General features: G+C 38.8%; 3 protein-coding genes across 3 annotated transcripts; all 3 read right to left on the bottom strand.

Annotated features, from left to right (window-relative positions):
- Positions 1–750: 750 nt before the first annotated feature.
- On the bottom strand, positions 751–1,095 carry LOC138897679 (uncharacterized). Its single transcript, XM_070183678.1, has one exon. It carries the CDS (start codon positions 1,093–1,095, stop codon positions 751–753), a length of 345 nt encoding a protein of 114 aa, XP_070039779.1.
- A 6,068-nt stretch (positions 1,096–7,163) lies between these two features.
- LOC138897678 (uncharacterized) lies at positions 7,164–8,798 on the bottom strand. Its single transcript, XM_070183677.1, has 4 exons — positions 8,309–8,798; positions 7,928–8,118; positions 7,619–7,822; positions 7,164–7,565 (listed from the first exon to the last, which is right to left on the bottom strand). Exons 1-4 carry the CDS (start codon positions 8,796–8,798, stop codon positions 7,164–7,166), a joined length of 1,287 nt encoding a protein of 428 aa, XP_070039778.1.
- Positions 8,799–8,840: 42 nt separating this feature from the next.
- On the bottom strand, positions 8,841–10,385 carry LOC138897677 (uncharacterized). The gene is made up of 4 exons (XM_070183676.1): positions 10,053–10,385; positions 9,786–9,995; positions 9,596–9,692; positions 8,841–9,016 (listed from the first exon to the last, which is right to left on the bottom strand). The coding sequence occupies exons 1-4, from the start codon at positions 10,383–10,385 to the stop codon at positions 8,841–8,843; spliced, it is 816 nt and encodes a 271-aa protein (XP_070039777.1).
- Positions 10,386–21,440: the final 11,055 nt, after the last annotated feature.

The raw sequence follows: 21,440 nt of genomic DNA, 5'->3' as shown, positions 1-21,440 counted from the left end.
CCATAAGCTTCTACCATATGCACATTCTAAAAATATATGATTTCTTGTTTCTGGACTTTGATTGCAAAAGCAGCATGTGTCTTCCACTTGCATACCCTTATTCTTCAACCTGTCAGTAGTGAGCAGTATTCCCTGAACTTGTAGCCACATAGTGAATACTGCTTTTACTCATGCTTGGTTCTGATACATTAATCTTTTTCATTGAACTTTAGGCAAATCCCCTAGCAGTTGCAAATATACTTGTTTGGTTATAGTCCTTTGTTGAGCTTGGTTATTGATGATGACATTCAAATTACTCCTTGCTCCAAATAGTTTCCTGACCATCCAAGATGCCTGCTTTGGAGCTCCCATGATTGCAAATACTTCATCCTTTATGTAATTGATATGGATCCATTTGATCCAAAGCTTATCTTCCTTATTTGCCAATTCCCAATAAGTTTTTGTGATTGCAGTCTTATTCCATAGTGCCAAGTTGATCAAATTAAGCCCCCCTGCTGCTCTGGGTGAACAAATCCTATCCCATGCCACTAAAGCTTTTTTAGTTATTGTATTCTCCCCCGACCACACATAGCTTCTACAGTAGGAATTAATTGCTTTGACAACTTTAGCCGGAATGATGAAGATTTGGGTCCAATAAGCTTGAATACCAAAGATTACATGTTGCACCAATTGAATTCTGCCTGCATATGAGAGGTTCTTTGCTGCCCGAGAGGATATTCCGGCCATTATTTTATCAATGAGTGGCTGCCACTACAGTATAAAAAGCTTCTTTGTATCAAGTGCTATGCCAAGATATTTGAAAGTAAGAGTTCCTTGACCGTAGCCCAGTGTCTGTTGAATGTCATGTTTCACCTCTAAGCTGACCCCTCCATAATAAATAGAACTTTTGGCTAGGTTGGCTTTAAGACTAGATGCTGCTGAGAAGAGATTAAATATGTCATGTAATAGTGCTAAAGATGTAGCATCTCCTCTTGTAAATAAGAGAAGATCATCCGCAAAACTCAGATGAGTTAAATCCAGTCTTGAACACATAAAATGATAATGAAAAGCCTTCTCATGCTTCAAAGTTTTCAAGTTCTTGCTCAAGTATTCCATTGCTATGGCAAACAAAAAAGAAGACAATGGGTCCCCTCGCCTGAGCCCTCTAGCTGCATCAATTTAATAATGATATTTAAATTGAATTGATATGATTATTTCATGATCAATATTTTGTTAGTGCACTTATCAATAAGTTTTTGTTCTGTATTAACATCCACATGTTTTTTCAATAATAATGATGTATTTAATAATTTATTTACATAATTAACATTAATTGGGGACTTTAAACAAATACCCATCTAACTAAATCTATTACCCGACCATGCTCATTTTTTCCAATTACTTTTAATACACATGCCAAGCTTAATCTTTTCAACCTCTAGTGATTTGGGTACTTATCTTCAACAAGTACGACATTCTTTCATTACTGTCGAAAGAAAAATTGCATTTCTATTATTCTATTCTTGTTTTGACTTAACACAATTATTAAGGTGAACTTAAAATTGTTCGTGTTCAAGATATACTATTCATAAGTACTGGGTTCATTCTTTTTTTCTTCATCATTTTACCCTAATAGGAAAACGAAATTATGAGCCCGTGTGGATTAACTGGAAAAGAGTAGCTTTTAAGTGCAAGAGCTTGTTTTATAAATAAGTAGTTACATGTTTGGATAAAAATGCGGAAGCTTAAAAAAAATTATTGAAGTGTTTGGTAAACAAGTACTGATAAGCACTTTTTTCGGTTAAAAAGACAAAAATATTGCCTAAAACAAATCAAGAACCTGCATCTTCCTCTGCTTATTATGTAACAATCTGTCAAACATTGATTTCTATATAAGCGGACCATCACCAAACATAAAACTTGCAATATGTTATACTTCTGCATTGATTGTGCAGGTACTGAGACAGGTACATTTAGTGATCATCCTGGCGCAGAGGCATAGCTGTTGAGCTGACTTTGCGGCGAGCTGCATTCCAAGTTACAATCTGCAGCACATAGAATCCCCATATTATTCATTTACTATATCCTATCTATGATGTATTGGTATTGTACTTTCTAGTAGATGCTCATGCACTTGTGACACCGAATTTTGGGGGTTTCTAATGGATGTCCACAGTTGTACGAATTATTATTATCACTCTGTTTTTATGTATTATTCATACTCGATATTTTGGTAAAGAAGAATGTATATTTCCATGAGTTTTAGATTTAATTCAATTTATTTAATAAAATTTTTTGTTTTTAATAAAAGTATAAATGGATAATTAATTTGGAGGTTCACACGTTGGCTTACCTAACAATATGGTTGGGCTCCATCACAGCCTATTATGGGATTTGGGTCGTGACAACTTGGTATCACAGCTCTAGGTTCACTTAGGTCTCATGATTCATGAGCAAGTCTAGTAGAGTCTTGTGGATCGGTACAGAGACATCTATACTTATCTTTGAGAGGCTACAGGGCAATTAGGAGAACTTCCCTTTTTTGATTTCATGTCGTGCGAATTAATTTCGGTCGAAGCTTATGTCTTCAGTTCCTTCCTACTCATTCGTACACGATGTGGAGAACTTGATAGTAGTTGGCATCGAGGAGTTGTGGTGGTACTACAGGTGTGGTGCATGATATTTTTTCCTACATTATGAGGGTGGATAGCTATCATTGCCTCGTGGAAGGATGTTCGGTCAATTCAGCCGGTGTTAGTGTTGCCCATGGTTTCGAGGCTATACTTAGTGCATTGTGATTTTTCTCGCATTGTTATCACGCAGTATCGGTGTGAACGATAGGGTGTTTACTCATGTGTTACAGCAGTGAATTCTTCAGGAAAAGGATTATTCGGTTCGTGACTAGAAGATTCAGTATTTAATTCCAGCGTTGGATATGTAATTGAGATATGGATATCCAAGTTTTGGTTGATGGAGTAGCGAGACTGGATATCTCAGACTTGGTGGAATTCTTGTTTGTGTTGTGATATCATCGTCCTTGTTTGAATGCATTAAGGCTGTCAGTATAATAGTCTCCATTTGTTACCTTTGGGGGATGGTGTTGTGATGTGGTACCTAAGAAGCGATTATCGGAGATGACTGTGTGTTGTGACTTCGAGGTCTTATTTGTGTTTCCATTGTTGATGGTTCGAGGGAGATGATACTTGAGGTGGCTTCTATACTTAGGAAGTTCGAATGTGAAGAAAAGAGTTTGTTTGGAATATAGAGGAATGTGAATACTTGATTATCATTTTTGGATGCAATATGACTTTGAGTTTTAAATGTATTGTTGGATCTTCAGTGAATGTTGATGGAACGAACAGATTCTTACAGCTGGTGGACGAGTGTGGACTTATGAGGATTAACTAATTTTGTAGTATTTATAACCTTGGTAATGTCGATGGAAGATGTCGCTATGAGGTTACACAGGTGGAGCTATCCCCTGTGAGAAGGTTAGGTTGCATGATTTTTGATGAGGTTGATATGAAAAGTTTTAACTTCTATCCAATAGGGGGCACGTACTACGACGTGGGCTTGGATCACTTGAAAATATGGTGCGACCATCATGAAGTTGAGTGTTCATTGGGGCTGATAATTTGGGTTGTGCTATGATTTGTGCAAAATGAACTTATGAGAATTCATCTGGGTAACAATATAGGATCATGGTAACTGAGAAAGAGAAGTCATTGTGGGTACTTGATTATGTGACTGAGGAGCCTACCATTGATGATTGGGTCGTGTGGTCCTATCTCTTTGCAGTTTATGGATTTTGGTACATCGACGAGTTTGTTATAACTGAGGGAGAGAACATCATGGGTGAGTCGAGCAAGGAATCTTATGGATGTGTGCTACATTTTGCCTTATCGATGTGCGAAGGTTGTGGAATGAAACAAATTTGATATTTCTTTGTGAACATGATGTGCAAGGGAAATAATTTATTCGTTTGCTTCTTTGGAATATTCGAGTTCTAACAGAGCACTAGTTTCTTGGTTATATAATTGGGACTGGTTTAGAGTGGGCGACTCTCAACAATAGTTCTAGTGGGTTCAAGAATTAAAGTGTGGTGCCTAAGGATTTTCAGGTTCATCATGTGGCTAAGGATTTAGTTTTACACCGGAGTGTGAAAGAGACTTGGTGTATTTCTATGAATATCGCCAGGACTGGTGGATCAGGAGTTATGATTAAATTCTTGTACTCTCATGTAATAGCATGATAGGTGCAGTGAGCGGTATGGAATTGAAATTAAAGGATCAAGGTTGCGGTAAAGTTTTGACAGAAATGTCAGGAGCTTAGAGGGGAGGGGGAGATTTAAAATGTTCAGAGTACGCTGACACTATATTTTGGTAGCGTGAGGATGGTTTGTTTTGTGGAAGAAGTATTGTGTATTGGTTTGCGGGTGCTTGACTAGCATTATAGAAATAGCGTGGTCGATGGCCATTGATGTTCAGATTTTGTTATTTGGTGTGGGAAGTTGTGGGAGTACATCACATTGAATGTTTATGTATGTGAGACGCATCAGTCATTTAAGTAGTATAAATTAAGGTAAGGTACGGACATTCTAATACTATCATAGATTCAATAGTTTATGTCTGAGAAACGCACTATTCCTGTGGTTGCAAACTATGAAAATTTGTTTAGGATTTGATGGTTGTTTGTATGTGTTAGGAATAGGGTTATTATGGATCTTGAAATGATGCTTACCTATTTTGAGATGTTTGGAATCGGTTTAGAGGGCCATTGGTAGGTCAAATGTGAATGTGTATTCTACACTATACCAAATATGCTCATTCAGCATAGCATTGCTTATGGATGAGTCTTTGAGCACGATGGATGTTATTCATGTCGTCGTCTATTTCATGTGTTACTCTTTTATGCCATGTGGGTTGTGAGGCGGCTTGATTATTCACATATGTATTGTGATTCTGTGTAGTCTTGTGGTATTATATGAGCGAGATGGCTTTCGAGATGCTGATTTGTTTATTGCACCTTAGCCATGCTTGGGCCTTTGTAGCGCATGATGTTATCCGTCTCCTCAGGGTTATGTTTATGCACTTAGCGTGCTTTTGGTTTTTATACATGTGTCTAGTGAGTATGAGCATTTTTGGATCGATGGGTATTCCCATGTAGATTGATTATGTGTGGATCAGGTGGTATGTTGCCATGCGTATGATGTTTGGATTGGGCTGCACGGTACAATAGTGAGTTGTTGTGTACTATTCCTTATACTATTTTGTATATTTTACTTCTCATCTGTGGGATAGGTTCATAGCATTTGTGTAGTTGTTTTATTCGTTATGCGGATTGTATAGTTCTGTACTCGGGTTCACTTTTCGTATTGGTCATATTTGAGTTGTGGCTTGTTGGCGCATTGATGACGTAGTATGAGATTTTAGATGGTGTTTGATGTGGCTTATTGCCCGAGCAGCTTGTACTGGGTGAGACACGATTGTTGGACCTGGAATCATCGCAAACGGATTTGTATAAATGTATGTATAAAGGGAGAATGCTGCTAATCAGTTCAGAATGCGGCAACGATTCTTGTCGAACGGAAGAACCCCATGGTTTACTGATTTGACGGGTGGTTATGAGAGTCTGCACCTCTCTTTCATCATTATAGTATTACGAGGTTTGGAGCAGGATTTTTATGTGTCATGAGGTATATTACCAGTATCAGGTTCAAAATTTGCAGCTAGTATAGTTGTAAGATATTACTATGGGCATATGAATTATACGGTGTGTCTTGTGGTTATGACTTGGGTTTATATGTATGTTTTGGTACAACTTGTGAAGATTGATACAGTTTATGTATGCAAGGAAGGAAATTCATTATGTTAGAATTTGGTTCTAAAGCTTGTGGACTAAGGTAGCAGGAAGGATATTTTGTCTCGGTCGAGCTGATATTCTCATATAGATTGTGATGGATGGGTAGGTGCATGAGGAGTTATATAGTGATTTTGGCAACTTTGGAACAATTCTTCGCACGTTCGATGTTTTGAGAATGTAATGACCCGACCGGTCGTTTTGAGCTCTAGCATGTCGTTCGGTGACTTAAAACCTTGGGTAGCTTCACTTTAAATATTAAGACCTGCACGTTTAGTTGGTTTTGATTTTCAAGAAGTTCAGAGTTGATTTGGAAGAATAATTCTCGATTTAGAAGATTTAAGTTAGAAGAGTTGACCGAGGTTTTACTTTTGAGTAAACGACTTGGAAATCAGGATTTGAAGATTCCTATAGGTTTGTAAGGTGATTTCAGACTTGATTGTATGTCTGGGTTGAATATCGAATGGTCCAGGAGCGTTTTAGTGCTTATTATAGGAAGTTTACATTTTGAAGATTTTGAAATTTACTAAGTTTTAAAAAGCTATATGCACTGCTATTACATCGCCAGATTGGGCATGAAGTCATGCCAATACCACTGGCTAATGTCCTAGCAGTACACATACGCACATAAGCAACAACCAAACCTATTGAATCCCAGCTTTGGAGCTTCAGCAACCACTGATAAAGATCAGGAATATGCCCCAGTAAACTGTATCTCATATAATCAACACATAACTAGTAGCCAGTGCATAGGATATACAATGACTTATGTCTAGACATTATATTATATAGTACTCTTATAGAATGAACTTTCAACCTTTTGCTTGCATGAGATTCTCCATACACCATTAGAATACCCTCAGGCTGAGCATGATAACATGCTAATACCACTGGAAAACACCCTAACAGTGTATATACTATAAGCATCAATATATAACAAGCAAACAAAGGCATCAACAAATGTAATATACTCATTAGTCTAGAGCTTTTCTTTTGGCAATCCTAACCCTTAGATTAGGAGTTTGTGACTTGTCAAGGTTGATTAGTATCCTCCCTGCACTAGGCAGTTCAGAGAAGGAATGGAATTGAGTTGCACCTGCAAAAGAAAAAATAATGTTAGCTATAAAATCTGCAACAATGTTGCCTTCTCTGAACACATGTTGAAAGATCACATTAAAATGACCCCTCAACTCCTTAATCTTCTGCACTTCTGTCACTATACACCAAGGTGGATCCTATTCCCCTTCAATAACCTTCTTCAACATCAAAGAGTCAGTCTCCAATATCAGAGGATGAAGATCATTCTCAACACATTACTCCAATCCTTACAGTATTGCTTTTGCCTCAGCTACAACATTGGTGGTCACTCCTAAGTCCACTGCCCTTGCATACACAAGATCTCCTGCATCATCTCTCGCGCAAAAGCCAAGTGAACTAGGCCCAGGATTCCCTTTTGAAGCATCATCAGTGTTACACTTATACCACCTTTCATGTGGAAGCTGCCAAGTAACTTTCCTGATGATCCATATTGGCTTGTATGCTTCAAAGAACTGGATCGTATCTGGCCACAACACAAGTATATGAGATAACCATGGATACCTAACCATTGCTAAGTAGTGCAGTATTTTGTTGACTTCATGAATGACTCTATTAGTAGAAACTGTTCTCCCATTCCTGCCTGTGTTCCTCTTTTTCCATAGCTCCCATGTAATGATAGTTGGAGCTTCCTGAAATAATGGTTTCAACTTTGGACAACATATTACATTCCACCATGCCTTACCACTTGCTTCACTTGTACTAATAGTACATTAATCCATGCAGCTCCCAAAAATAGCTTCCACACCTTTGATGCAGTAGGGTTGGTCAAGAAAATGTGATCAAAGGTCTCCTCTTGTGGATGTTGACAACACCAACATCTCAAAACATGTATAAATCCTTGTCTCCTCCATAAATCATCAGTAGACAATTTATGCCTCCACAGTCTCTACAAAAAGAATGAGATTTTGAATGGCAAACCTTTAATCTACATTTGTTTGAACTCTTGATTAGGATTTGCCCTATGCCTCAGAATTTTTCATGCACTACTAACAATAAACTTGCCTGATGAAGTTGGCATCCAGTATGGTATGTCCCAGTATTCCTCACTACCATCATAATGGACATTGTGTTTAATATGGTCAGCAATATCTTCAGGAAAACTTTGATCAATCAATTTCTCATTCCATGCTCCTCCTTGCCTTAATTCTATCACCTCTTGCAAGTTCTCATCAATTGAAAAATCTGGAGGTAGGACATGATAGAGTGCTCTTAATCCAGTCTAGTTTTCATGCCATATGTTTGTTGTTCCACTCTTTATCTCCCACATTATCTCAAGCTCTACTTCTTCCCTAGCATTCAGCATCTGCCTCCACACATGGTTACCCTCTCAAAATTGAACTATAGTAGGCAGCTCTTTTTTTTCAGTACTTACTCCACATGAAGTTAGACCACAAAGATTTTGTAGTCCTAAACCTCCACCAAAGCTTAGCAAATAGAGACCTTGATACATCATGTAATGATCTAAATTCTAGACCACCTTCCTCTTTAGGAAGACATAAGTTCTGCCAAGATGACCAATGCCTAATCCTGCCTTCCTCCTTGGTGCTCCAAAAAAATCTTGCAAAGACTTTGTGTAAGTGTTCCAGCATGTTGTTAGGAGGATCAAGCATTGAAAGAAGGTGCACTGGCATACTTTGTAGTACACTAGTGATGAGTGTTGTCTTTCCTCCAAATGATAAGAGTTTGCCTTTCCAAGAGTGTAGCTTTGCCTTCACTTTTTTGATAAGGTAATCATAATAGTGCTTCCTTCTTCTAGTGTAGAATATAGGGCACCCTAAGTATGTGAAAGAAAACTTCCCTCTAGTGAAACCTGTAATATCACCAACTGCCTGAAATAGGACATGTGCAACATTGGCATGCATATAATAGGAGATCTTGGATATGTTGATCAGCTGACCTAAAATCTACTCATAACCTCCTAACACTGCCATGATCAAGGAAGGAGGATGAGCTGATGCAAATATTAAAGTATCATCAATATAAGCCAAGTGGTTTAAAGGATCAGACCACTTGGGCATACCAAATCCAACAAATGACTTATCTTCAAACATTTTTTTCAAAGACCTAGATAACACCTCAGCTGACAGAATAAATAAGGTAGGAGACAGTGGATCTCCTTACTTCACTCCACTTGTAGATTTGAAAAAACTTGAAGACTGTCTGTTAACGAAAACTGAGTACCAATTATTAGATAGTAAGTTCGAGACCATGGTGATGAAGTGTTCTGCAAACCCCATTCTTCTTAATACATGCATCAAATACTTCCAAGAAACCCTATCATATGCCTTTGCCATATCAAGTTTAATCACCACATTGGCAGGCTTGCCTCTCATGCTTATGTCAGTGACGATTTCCTATGTAAGTAGGATTTTCTCAAAGATGCTCCTTCCTTTCACAAAGCCAGATTGATTAGGAGAAATGTAAGAAGGCATGAACTTTTCCAGCATATCATGTAGAACCCTAGAGAGAACCTTATTGATGAAATTACTCAAACTTATAGGTCTTAGGTCTGAGAACGTCTGAACTCTTGGATTGTTTGGCAAAAGCACCAAATTAGTGTGAGTAATGGACTTTGGCAAAGATGCACCTCGATAGAAATGTAGTACTATATTATGAATGTCATAGTAGATCACCTCCCAGCATGCTTGCTAAAATATGCCAGTGAATCCATCAGGACCACTGACACTATCTCCACTTAGCTCAAAGACTGCAGCCTTAACTTCTTCCAATGTTGGAAACCTACATAACTCCAAGTTCTGCTCCATAGAAACCATAACAGGAACATTCTCCAACATAGAAAAATCTGTAGGATCCCTTTCTTTAGTGAACTATCTTTGGTAAAATTCAACTGCATCAATAGCCATTTGATCTTGATCTTCTAACCAGGTCCCATCTCCATACTGAATCCTTTTTAATTGTAACTTCTTTCTCTTTCCATTAACATAGTTGTGAAAGAAAATAATGTTCCTATCACCCTCACCAAACCATGTCATTCCATCTTTCTGCTTCCAGTACTGCTCCTCTATACTCAAGTATTTCTTCAATTCTGATTGAGCTTTCTGAAGGAAAATGATGTTCTCAATTGTAGGCTCCTCCTAAATCAACATCTCCTTAACCTTTACAATATCCTCAAGAATTGCCAATTGTTTGAAAATATCACCAAAAGTATCCCTGCTCCATTTAGATAATGTTGCCTTAACCTTTTTCAGTTTGTGCTTGAACATTAGAGAACGATCTCCAATGAAATCAGCATTCCAATTCTGTCTCACCACATCCATGAATGTAGCATGTTTTGTCCAGAAGTTCAAAACTCTAAATGGCTTGACAAAGTTTAAAGTCTGATCTCCACAAGTCATCAGTAATGGTGCATGATCTGATCCAGTTCTAATCAAGTGTTCCACTTCAATTGATGTAAGCATATCTTGAAATGGTAAATTCACAAAGATCATGTCTGATCTTTTGAATATACACTCAGCATTAGGTCTCACATTCCACCAAGTAAATGGACTTCCCTTATAGCCTTGATCAAATAGTCCACATGAGATAATACAGAATGCAAAATCCTCATGTCAGGAGGATGAACTAGTAAGCCCTATATCTTCTCATCTTTATGTAACACCACATTGAAATCTCTTCCTACTAACCAAGGTAGCTCCATATCACTTGCCATATAACACAGGTTATCCCACAGTTCCAATCTCTCTAAGGATGAATAATTTGCAAACACAAAAGTCATCATAAAATGCTGCCCAATGTCATGGTGAAATACTTTAATTGTTACCTATTGATCAGCCTCCATAATCAATTCCCACTCCACCACAGCATCAAAGAACAACCATATCTTCCCATTAAAATTTGAAAAAGCAGTCTTCATATTTTGCCTTCTTCTATACCTTTGTATATGCCTTGCATTCTAAAAAGGCACCAATAATGCAATGACAAATAAACTGTGCTCTCTTTGCATATTGATCACCCTAGGAAAGGCCTGATGTGTATTCATAGACCTAATATTCCAAATCAATGTCTTAATCATCATTTAGTTTGTGAGGCAGTCCTCCTGGGCAAGATTCTTGTAGGTTGAAGTGGTTCTTTATTTTGAGTTTGCTTCTTTGTCTTCTTACCACCCTTTACACTAGTTCTCGGAGATAAATAAGCCTCTCTTTCCACTTATTTGAAATTCCCAGCAGTTGACTCATCATCTCCTTCTTCTTCAAGTTGTTGTTTCTCCATCAAAGCTATCTCCACATGTGCCACATTGTGAGTGACTAATTTATGCAGTGTCTACAAAGGTGACTTCAATGGAAAATTGAGCTGCAGTTGCATAATATGATCAGTGGCTGATGCACAAGCCATTGGCATTGACTCTAAAGCTCCAGAAGTTGTTGTTACAATAGCTTGCTCTTCATTCACCTTAGCATTCTGCTCCAAAGCTCCTACAGATTCCTGCATCATCCTGAATTGAAGCTCATAGACATTGCCCAAATTAGGGTTCACTATAGCAACAGTCCCAGAAGTTATTGTTCCACTAAGATCAAAAGTCCTGCCATTAGTTGCTTTTTGATTTGTCCTCACTGTATCCTCTAAGACCTCAAAATTAACATTGGCAACCTATTCCTTCCCCAAAATCTCCATCGGATCACCTCTAGAATTGTCAAAAACCTAAACAGTCCCTCTAGGGTTTACTGTTCCATTGAAGCTCTACTTCCCAAATGACTCTACAGTTGATCCACCAGTGATCCTAGGTTCTTCTTGTGTTCCTTTAGCTCCTCCAGTTGATTGCAAAGGTTGCTGATCATTGTCCTTCTCTCTATGTAAAACCCTAATTTCCTGTAAGCTAGGGTTTACTGTAGACCTCCTGCCATGTTTATCTGCATGTTCCTGCTGTGTGTTGCCCCTTTGATCTACAACTCTTGTACTTGTATTTGCCTCAGAATTGTCTTCTACCTCTTGTACTTCATCACTCTATAATGGTCTATCTCCTACAGTAGCTCCAGCTGACTTAGGTGAATCAATAAAAGTCTGAGAAGGCACCTCCTAACAAGAGTGGGTTAGGGTAATATTTAGCACTTCCTTAGGTGTACCAAAGCCCCTCTGAACCCAGTCAACCGTTCTCTCCTTTCTAACTGCATCAACAATCCCAGTACCACTAGGATTAGGGCTCTTATCTCCTACCAGATTTTATTTTCCCGCTTCCATGCTCTCATCCACCCTAGTCCTTGTATTACTAGTATTAGTGGATCCTTCCTTAGCCGCTATAGTAATCCCAACATCCTTAGGATTGGAGCTGGGATTTATATCATTCCTCGACGGTTCCTTCTCCTGATTCTTGTTGGATTCAATACCTTGATGCTTCTTCTGTTGAACTTTGCCATTGCCATTATCTTTGTCATTAGTAATCATCAAAGTTGGATTCTCTATTTCTTCAACTTCTAGAGCATCAAATTTGTTCTTAGTTGCAACTCCATCTTCAGTGATTTTGCCTTTTAATTTTCCATCCTCATTCTCCTTCACAATATCAATTATGTGACCACTCCTATCCCTATGATACTTGTTTTTTCTCCTTTGCATCAACTCTTGCCTTGCCTGATTAGCAATAGGTTTACCTAGTACTTTGCCACTAGATAACACCTTAGTAAATGTTGTTGTTGTACCAACAGTCTCCCTATCTTTCCCTTTGTCATTGCCTTGTTCTTCAAACTACCTCAATTCTGGATTAATATCCCAATACTCAGCTTCTTTGTGACCTTGTTTCTTGAATATTTTACAATATTTAGGCATGTAATCATACCTAATCTTAATCCACTTGGACTCTTTAGGCCAGACTCATCTTCCTCCTCGAGTATTTTAGTTCTTTGAGGAAAATTTGAAAGCAAATTCACCTCAACTTTCACCTTAGCACAACTAGGTCGAGTACCATTCTGGTAGCCAAATCCATATGTAATGGCCTTCCTACTACCCTTGCTAGAGAAAAAACAAACTCTTTGCCAAAGAAGTTAGGTGGTAAATCTTGAAACGAAATCCATGTTATAGCCACAAGTGTTTCTTCATCAAGTTTCCACCATGGGTTCCATTTAGTGAATCTCATCTGCCACATCTCACTTTGTATTTTCAAATAAAAAGCTGACTTTAATAAAAAGTGTATATAATCCTCCATTAATGAAAGCTTAATTAATGCATGACCATCTTCAATTAATCCAACTGAACAAGGACTTTTTAACTCACACTATATAGGAATAGCTTTGCGTATATCATGAACACCAGGCTTACCATAATAAAATTTTCCCAAGATGCCAAATGCAATCCTTGTTGAGAAATGGATTGACGTACCTCTTGCTTCTTTCAGCGTACGATTGGTTCACCATGGAGATATTCAATAGGTTTTAGGGCTACGTGAGGTAGTTGTTGTATGGACATATTTAATGCAGTTGGTTGAAGCAGTTTTGCATAATTCTGGATTGGATTTGTGTTTGTATGGGTCGTTAATGACTGGGGGAAAAAAATGATTAACCAACCTCAGTAGGAGGTTGGCTAATGGCCTGGGCAGCCATGGAAGAGCTGCGAAGCTTTATCGCCTCTGAATCGCCTAGGAGCCGATTTTAGGGCAATTTTGAAGGGGTTGTTTCATCATCCATCACAAGGTAAGCGATTCCTACTCATTGTGAGTTAAATACATGAATCATATATGGATTTTAACATGGAAATTGGTAGAAATTGTGGGATTTTGAAAGAAAACCTAGGAATAGTGTTTTTGAATTTTGACCAAGAAATTGGACATGGAATTGAGAATAAATTATATATTTAAGTTCGTGGTGCTAAGGGTAGTATTTATCTTCGAGAATTTTTGAAATCCGGGTGCGTGGCCCGGGGGTTGACTTTGTTGGCATTTCGTGTAGAGTTGGGAATTAATTATAATTAATGAAATTATGCGTTTTGAGTATATTTTGATCGGTTTGCATGTTCTTTGCCTAGTTTCGGATCGTTTAACCTTGATTTGAGGTGCTAGAGAGGCGTTGGAGCTAGTTATCGGATTTTTGAGTGAGGTAATTCTCCTGTCTCACCTTGTGAGGAGGAATTTATCCGGTAGGTACTATATTTGTTATGTGCTATGTGTTATTGGATCTACACATGTGTGAGTGACGAGTGTGTCATGACCCCAAATTCACTAGCCATGATGGCATATAACCCAACCCCTTAGGTAAGCCAACTAATAGTCAACACAATTCAAATGGGAATAATAAGGGATCGATAAATGAAATAATTGAAACTCTATACCATAACTCAAGGACTGGTAGTACAAGTCATGAGCCACTAAGACTTAGATTTAAAAAACTAATATGAAATAAATACAACATCTATTTGGAATGTATATAAATAGAATTGAAATCTAAAGTTACCAAGGGTAAGTGATAGCTATATCCGGAATGCATGTACGCCTTCACTGCCAGCTCCCGTCATCCATCGCATCTCAGCTCATAGATCTGCACGCAAAGTGCAGAAGTGCAGTATGAGTATGACTGACCCCATGTACTCAATAAGTATCATAACTAACCTCGGCGAGGTAATAAAAGCAAGAATTATAAATGATACTCGATATCACCTGTACAGTTCATAATTCCAGCACATAGAGAATAGAAAATATAATCAAATCATGAAATCACAGATAAAACCACATTGGTGCTCTCAGTTTTCTCAATGGATTCTGCTCAGTCAATAATCCAGCATATAAGGAAGATATGCAATTAAATCAAGTAACAACCAAGGAAATTACAAGTAAAGATGAAATGCGATAACCAAATATAAATATGTTACGGCACGCAACCCGAACCAAATAGAATTCACATCATGGCTCTCAGTAACCGAACCAAACCAATAACCGGCTCTCCCATAGCTCACATCAACTAGAAACCCATCGGCTTCTCACAATCCACGTGTACACCATCAAGAGAGTAATATGAGAGGGTGACCCTAGGGGAATGGATCCATAGCCACACGCTGTACGGATAACTCATGTTCTGCAAGGACAACTCACGTACTAATAATATCAACCGCACGGACAACTCATGCGTTGTACGAATAACTCACGTGCCAATAATATCAATATACTGATCCGCACGGACAACTCACGTGCTGATAATCACAATCCGCCCGGCGTAATCACAGGCTCAATATCATAATCCGCCTAATGTGGTCACAGACATAACAACATAATCCGTTCGGTGTGATCACATGCATAACAACATAATCCGTTCGGCGTGGTCTCAGGCATAACAACACAATCCATCCGGCGTGGTCACATGCATAACAACGTAATCCGCCTAGGATGGTCACATAACAACACGATCTGCATGGCATGGTCACAAGCATCCAGTCCAAATCATATCACACATAAACAAATATACAAGAGTACATGCATATGAACATGAATATTAGATTTCATGCTCCTGGACAGGTATAAATGACATGCTAAGGTGTATGCGCGTGCAAAGTGTGCTATCATAGCTCAAATCGACAATTTCATCAAGAAAATAGCAATATCAAGTTCATTCAGGGGATTAGCTTCTATGTAACATCAAACATGGATCAAATAGTTCACACCAAGGTTTCAAATATGAGAAACATCACAGCATACATCTTAACAATCAATTTAAGGCATGTCATAGCCTAAGCACTACCCCGAGCATGGATAAATACCTCGGTGCTCGCACATGGTCTCTAACCCCACACATATGCGCTCTCATAGCACGTAGCTATCACAAATAACACAGGCAACTAGTGCCTCAACAATGTTTAGGTTAGATACATTCCTCAAATAAGCCAAAACAAATACTGATCAAGCCAAGCAATACTCCAGAAATGCCATCCCGCACGAAGCAGCCTCCGAACGGCTCGAAACTAGCCAAAAGCAAGTTCAAAACATCAAATAATGCCTTAGGAAACAAACCCAAGCGATAAAGGTCAAATCATTAATCAAAAACTCAAAGTCAACCAAAACGTCAACCCGGAACCGCACTTCGGAACCTGACAAAATTCACAAATTCCGACAACCCATTTGAATAAGTGTCAACCCATATAAATTTTACTTAAATCCTACTCTTAATTGAAGTTTAAACTCAATTATTTACTTTAGAAAGGTTTAGACAAAACTCCCTAATTTCTCTTTTAAAACCATCAATCAAATTCCAAAATCGAAGATAAAATCATGTAATATAATCAAATCTGAGTAGAAAATACATACGCCAATCCATGTGGTGAAAATCCTCTTCAAAATCACCAAAATCGAGCTATAAATCTCAAGTTATGATAAAATGAACTAACCCTCAAATATATAACGTTCTGCCTAGGTAAGTCGCACCTGCGACTAAATGCCCTCTTCTGCGGAACACATATACGGCCTCAATCTCGCTTTTGCGAAAACTCCTCAACTTAGCACCTACCGCTTTTGCGATCAAGACTCTGCTTCTGCGATCGCGCTTCTGCGCTCAGAGGACCACACCTACAGTCACATGGACGTGCTCATGTCCCCGCACCTACAACCTTCACGCCCACCAAACCATTTTCGCTTCTGCGATAACATGTCCGTATCTGCGGACTTGCATCTCCGTCCAAACTTCCGCAGATGTGGAAACACCAGCACAAGAAATTCCTCAGTAATGCAACATGAGACAAAATGATTTGAACCACGTCCAAAACTCACCTGAGCCCCTCGGGACCACGTCTGAAACATACCGACAAGTCCCAAAACATAACGCGAACCTACTCGAGGCCTCAAATCACACATAAAAGCATCAAAACTACGAATCGCACCTCAAATCAAACTTGATAAATGTTTTATCTTTTAACTTCCAAAACTCGTACCGAACCATATCACAACAACTTGGATGGACCTCAAATTTTACACACAAGTTCCAAATGACATAACGAACCTATTCCAACTCCCAGAACCATAATCTGAACCCGATAACATCGAATACAACTCGCAGTTAAACCTATGAACTTTCCAAACCTTCAAATTTCCAACTTTCGCCAATTAGCACCAAAACCTTCTAGGAACATCCAAATGCAACTATGTGCATATGCCCAAGTCCAAAATCACCATCCGGATCTAACGGTACCATCAAAACTCTGATCTAAGGTAAAATACACAAAAGTCAAATTTGGTCAACACTTTCAACTTAATGCTCCCTATTTAGGAATCATTCTTCCAAATCAATTGCGAACAATATGAAGACCAAAACCGACGATACACGCAATTCATAATGAACCATATGAAGCTATTCATGACCTCGAACCACCGAGCTGAATGCAAATACTCAAAACGGCCGGTCGGGTTATTACATTCTCCTCTACTTAAGCATATGTTCGTCCTCGAACGTGCCAAGAGTCGTTCCAAATCCTTCAATTCACCATATAACATCCCCGTACTCATACCCGTGGGTGATCCCACGCCACCCCAATCCATATAAGCCTGACAACACGACCTAGATGAAGATCCTTACTTCAACCTTAGCCCAGAAACCTTAAAATCGAATCTCTAACATCCGAAACTCATTATAAAACCTGATTCTCGCATCTATACATTGTGCATGTCTGAACAAGATGTATCAAGACATAACCATAACCCAAGATATAATTGCATGATATTCCGCGTTACACAAATTCTCGTAGCAATAACTTCCGACCACAATAGCCACTCAATAACAAATCTAGTACCAATATCAAACCACATATCAAACAAAACCTTGTTATAAAACTTTGTACACTGCAAATGATGAAAGAAACACGCAAAAATTCATTACCACTCATCATATCAGCAAGTCGTGGAGCTTTCTCGCCCGATAAATCCATTTCCAAATTCTAAGCGGACTAGATATTATATTCTTCCAAGCATACCTTAACCAAATCTGATAACACTCATTCCAGGTCCAATAACCTCACCTCATCCATTAAGAGCTATTCAACCGACATGCGATGCCAATACCATCTATAGCTAATACCATGCAATCCGTGCACCAAATAGGCAACAACTCAAATATGCCCAAAATGGAAAGAGAAATAATGAGAGAACCATTTTGCAAGCTCAACAGATACCACCACAAGCGCATGGCTATGAACCCAACAAACAAAGGAGAACCAAACCATAAAAGATAAACACAAAGGATCAAATCCCAATATAACTCAGTAGCGATATGCGACCCAATCAAAACACCGGTCCACATGAACTACCTCGAACCATGATGCTCATAATCAACAACCATATGCATATCAACAACAAATATGTGATGAGGATGATAATAACCATAGAGAAACGGATAGCATAATATACCACAAATAGGAAAACCATAACCAAGGCGCAATCAACCATTCAACACCCCAAGAACCATCTCACTCGAATTCTATCACAAGGCCTAAACAGAACTGCATCACTAGTGTAAATAGTCAACAGTCTCACAACCCATCATAGCATAGCAGAGAAACACCCCAAACATATCAGGCACGAATAAGATCAACTCTAACCGATGCCACACCTTTCAACAATAGTTGTGCTGAGTAAACAAATCCGGCCCAATGTGGAATGCAAATCATCAATGGGCCTACCAATGGCCTCCAATTCAATTCCGATCCTACCAAAATAGATAGATAATCTATGAAAGGTCCACAATAACCCATCCACAATACATACACTCAGATGTCAACCTCTTAACATACCTTCATTGTTGGCAACCAAGGGGACAACCTGCCTCTCAGAACCCTTTTGGTCTTCAAATCCCTAAAATACATGAATCTCTAAGTTTTATCCCAACTTCACTATCATAAGGCAAACACGTCCCTCGTACATAATCATATCCTGAGAAATACTTTCACAATGCTTTCATGCTACACAGCCAAAATCTAAACATCAGCAGTCAATCAACCAGGCGATTACCGTAATATCAATCAAGCATCCGCAAGTAAAAACACAGTGCGCCTTTCTAAAATACATGCTCTCCTCAGATAATATCAAAATAGTGTCAGCATTCTTCTAAACATCTGAAGTTGTCCATGTTGTCTAGAACTCATGACCTTCCCTTCAATATTGAACCACAAACTTGCACATGCAAATCTTAATACCACATGTCACATCGCATCCATCATGCCATTATAGGAAGACACTAAAACCCCATTATTAACCATGAACCACAAATAGGATACACATTCCGTTAGCCATAAACCTTTCACTTGACTCACATCCAAGAGAAAATCACAACACGTAACATACCCCTCATGCCAGAAGAAAACATTTGTCCCAAGCCATGGTCAAAATTATAGAGAACTCTTTGAAACCCATTTGCACATAACCAATCTATCATAATTAAATCCCTCTAACTCAACCAAGTCACGCATGTCGCTAAACCCAAGAGTATTGCCACAAAGCACCGGTAAAGCCCCACCACATCATAAGAACCAAAAGAACCAATCATATCCATTACCATGTTGATCCACCATACCACCAAGCTGTCCTATTTCTCCGAGTTCCTTTCGAATTGCCTTTAAGTTAACATTTATCCTTGCCAGTACACCACGATCCTTACCCAAAGCTCACCATAAGAGATCCTAGCATGAAACCACGTCATTTTAAAACCCATAAGCCACTATATTCCCTCTTAAGCACCCAAAAGTACCGCAACCAGAATGCCCACTCTGAAGAGACCTCCCACAAATCTAAAGATGCTTCCTTAACCTCCCTAGTACTGAAATGTAGAATCCATAATGATTTAGAAATATCGTGAGTCTCAACACTATCCATCGTAAATCTCAAATCTTAGCCTTTTATAAATCCGAAAATTTCTTAAATACCACATATGAATCTCGAACCCATTAGAACCTTCTTGAGAGTCATCCGCCCTATTCTAATCCTGAATGCACCGCCCAAACGAGTCGAACGACCTGTGCTCCATTAGCACATCAACACCCAAAGAAGTACTCCATATCTCTAAGCAACCGAGTGAATCCCTACTCCATGCACACTACCTTTACTACTAATAACAACCCGAATCGTTACAAAATTTTATGTGTCCCCATAAAATATAGCATATCATGCATCCAAAAATTCCTTTGCTCAAGTCATCCTCAAAGCCAACCTCTTCAGGTCGCAATTGATCCTCAAATATGCCTCGGACCGAAACCAATATAATACATAACCATGCAATCTGATCGTCGATATCCGAATCCCCCACTTGGCTCAAAGCCATAGGACACAACATCTGATAACACATAATGCCCTTACTCCATTATCGCCATAACACCGCACTATAATTCAACTTAATCTTCAATAAGTTCATGTAGCTCTGATCATAAAAATACCTCAAATCGTTTACAAACTCACATTCATCCTCGTGATAGTCAAGCCACTTTCCCCAGGTGATTCAAACTCAAATTGCAACAAATATAACCCAGTGGTAGAAAGAACCTCTCCACAAAATATCATAAGAATCACAATTCGTAGACTACCTCGTAGGTGATAACCCACATGCTTAGCCTCAAACTGGCATCTCTCTATGCTCTACCATGGTCACAACCACTATGCAATCGCTAAATCTTCCCGAGTCTAAACTCGCCAACAAGACATAAGAATCTACTTCATCCCACAAATGAAAACCATGAAAGATCCCTCAACACGCTCATAACTTGAGACTGTACAACACATCAAGACAAAAATCAAGCACACGACCTTTTCACATCCCAAGCAAACTCTTCTCATCACATCCAAACCATCTGAACATATCTCGCAGTCATATCATACTCATCATATAGCCATTCGACCACTCACCAAGACATAAATTCCACTCTTAGGGACACTACCGGACATATAAGCCTAGACGCACATACTTACACAATTGAAACTACCGAGCCCAAGCTATGGTGTAAACTTGGCCTCAAGTCCTCCAAACTGTCCCATAACCACAACATCGAGAACACATCTCGCACCTTATCCAGGAAATCACAAATCGTTGATGCATAGTTGATACCAAATCCTTAAGATCACGTACAAGTGAGTGGAAGGAATTCAAAGAGATATGCTTTAAGTTGAATCAATGTCGCATAATAAAGAAGGAAATATGGGAAATTTTCCTGCGTGCCCTATAGCCTCTCGAAGATAGGCATGGATGTCATCATACTGATCTGCAAGACTCTACTAGGCATTTGCTCATGACTTTTAGAACCTACGAACCTAGAGCTCTGATACCAAGTCGTCACGACTCAAAATCCACTAGTTGTGATGGCACCTAACCCAACCCGCTAGGTAAGCCAACTAACAGTCAACATAATTAAAATGGGAATAATAAGGGATCGATAAATGAAATAACTAAAACTTTATTCAATAACCCAAGGATGGGTAGTACAAGGACTGGGCCACTAAGACTTAGATTTACAAAACTGATGTGAAATAAAAACAACACATATTTGGAATGTACATAAATAGAATTCAAATCTAAAGCTACCAAGAGTAAGTGATATCTATATCC

This window comes from Nicotiana tomentosiformis, chromosome 8 (assembly GCF_000390325.3).
Source record: "Nicotiana tomentosiformis chromosome 8, ASM39032v3, whole genome shotgun sequence".
Lineage (NCBI taxonomy): Eukaryota > Viridiplantae > Streptophyta > Magnoliopsida > Solanales > Solanaceae > Nicotiana > Nicotiana tomentosiformis.
The sequence above is the reverse complement of the archived record's forward strand: the minus strand, read 5'-3'. Positions and strand labels throughout refer to the sequence as shown.

Bases quoted from the DNA above. Each gene is read 5' to 3' on its own strand.
- LOC138897679 (XM_070183678.1), bottom strand. From the start codon at position 1,095: ATGGAATACTTGAGCAAGAACTTGAAAACTTTGAAGCATGAGAAGGCT.
- LOC138897678 (XM_070183677.1), bottom strand. From the start codon at position 8,798: ATGCATGCCAATGTTGCACATGTCCTATTTCAGGCAGTTGGTGATATT. The intron at 8,119-8,308 runs GTAAGTACTGAA...TCCTACCTCCAG, and splicing joins GTGGTCTAACTTCATGTGGA to ATTTTTCAATTGATGAGAAC. The intron at 7,566-7,618 runs GTAAGGCATGGT...CCATTATTTCAG, and splicing joins TAGTACAAGTGAAGCAAGTG to GAAGCTCCAACTATCATTAC.
- LOC138897677 (XM_070183676.1), bottom strand. From the start codon at position 10,385: ATGATCTTTGTGAATTTACCATTTCAAGATATGCTTACATCAATTGAA. The intron at 9,693-9,785 runs GTTGAATTTTAC...TCTATGGAGCAG, and splicing joins ATCAAATGGCTATTGATGCA to AACTTGGAGTTATGTAGGTT. The intron at 9,017-9,595 runs GCATATTTTAGC...TTATTCTGTCAG, and splicing joins TGGTCCTGATGGATTCACTG to CTGAGGTGTTATCTAGGTCT.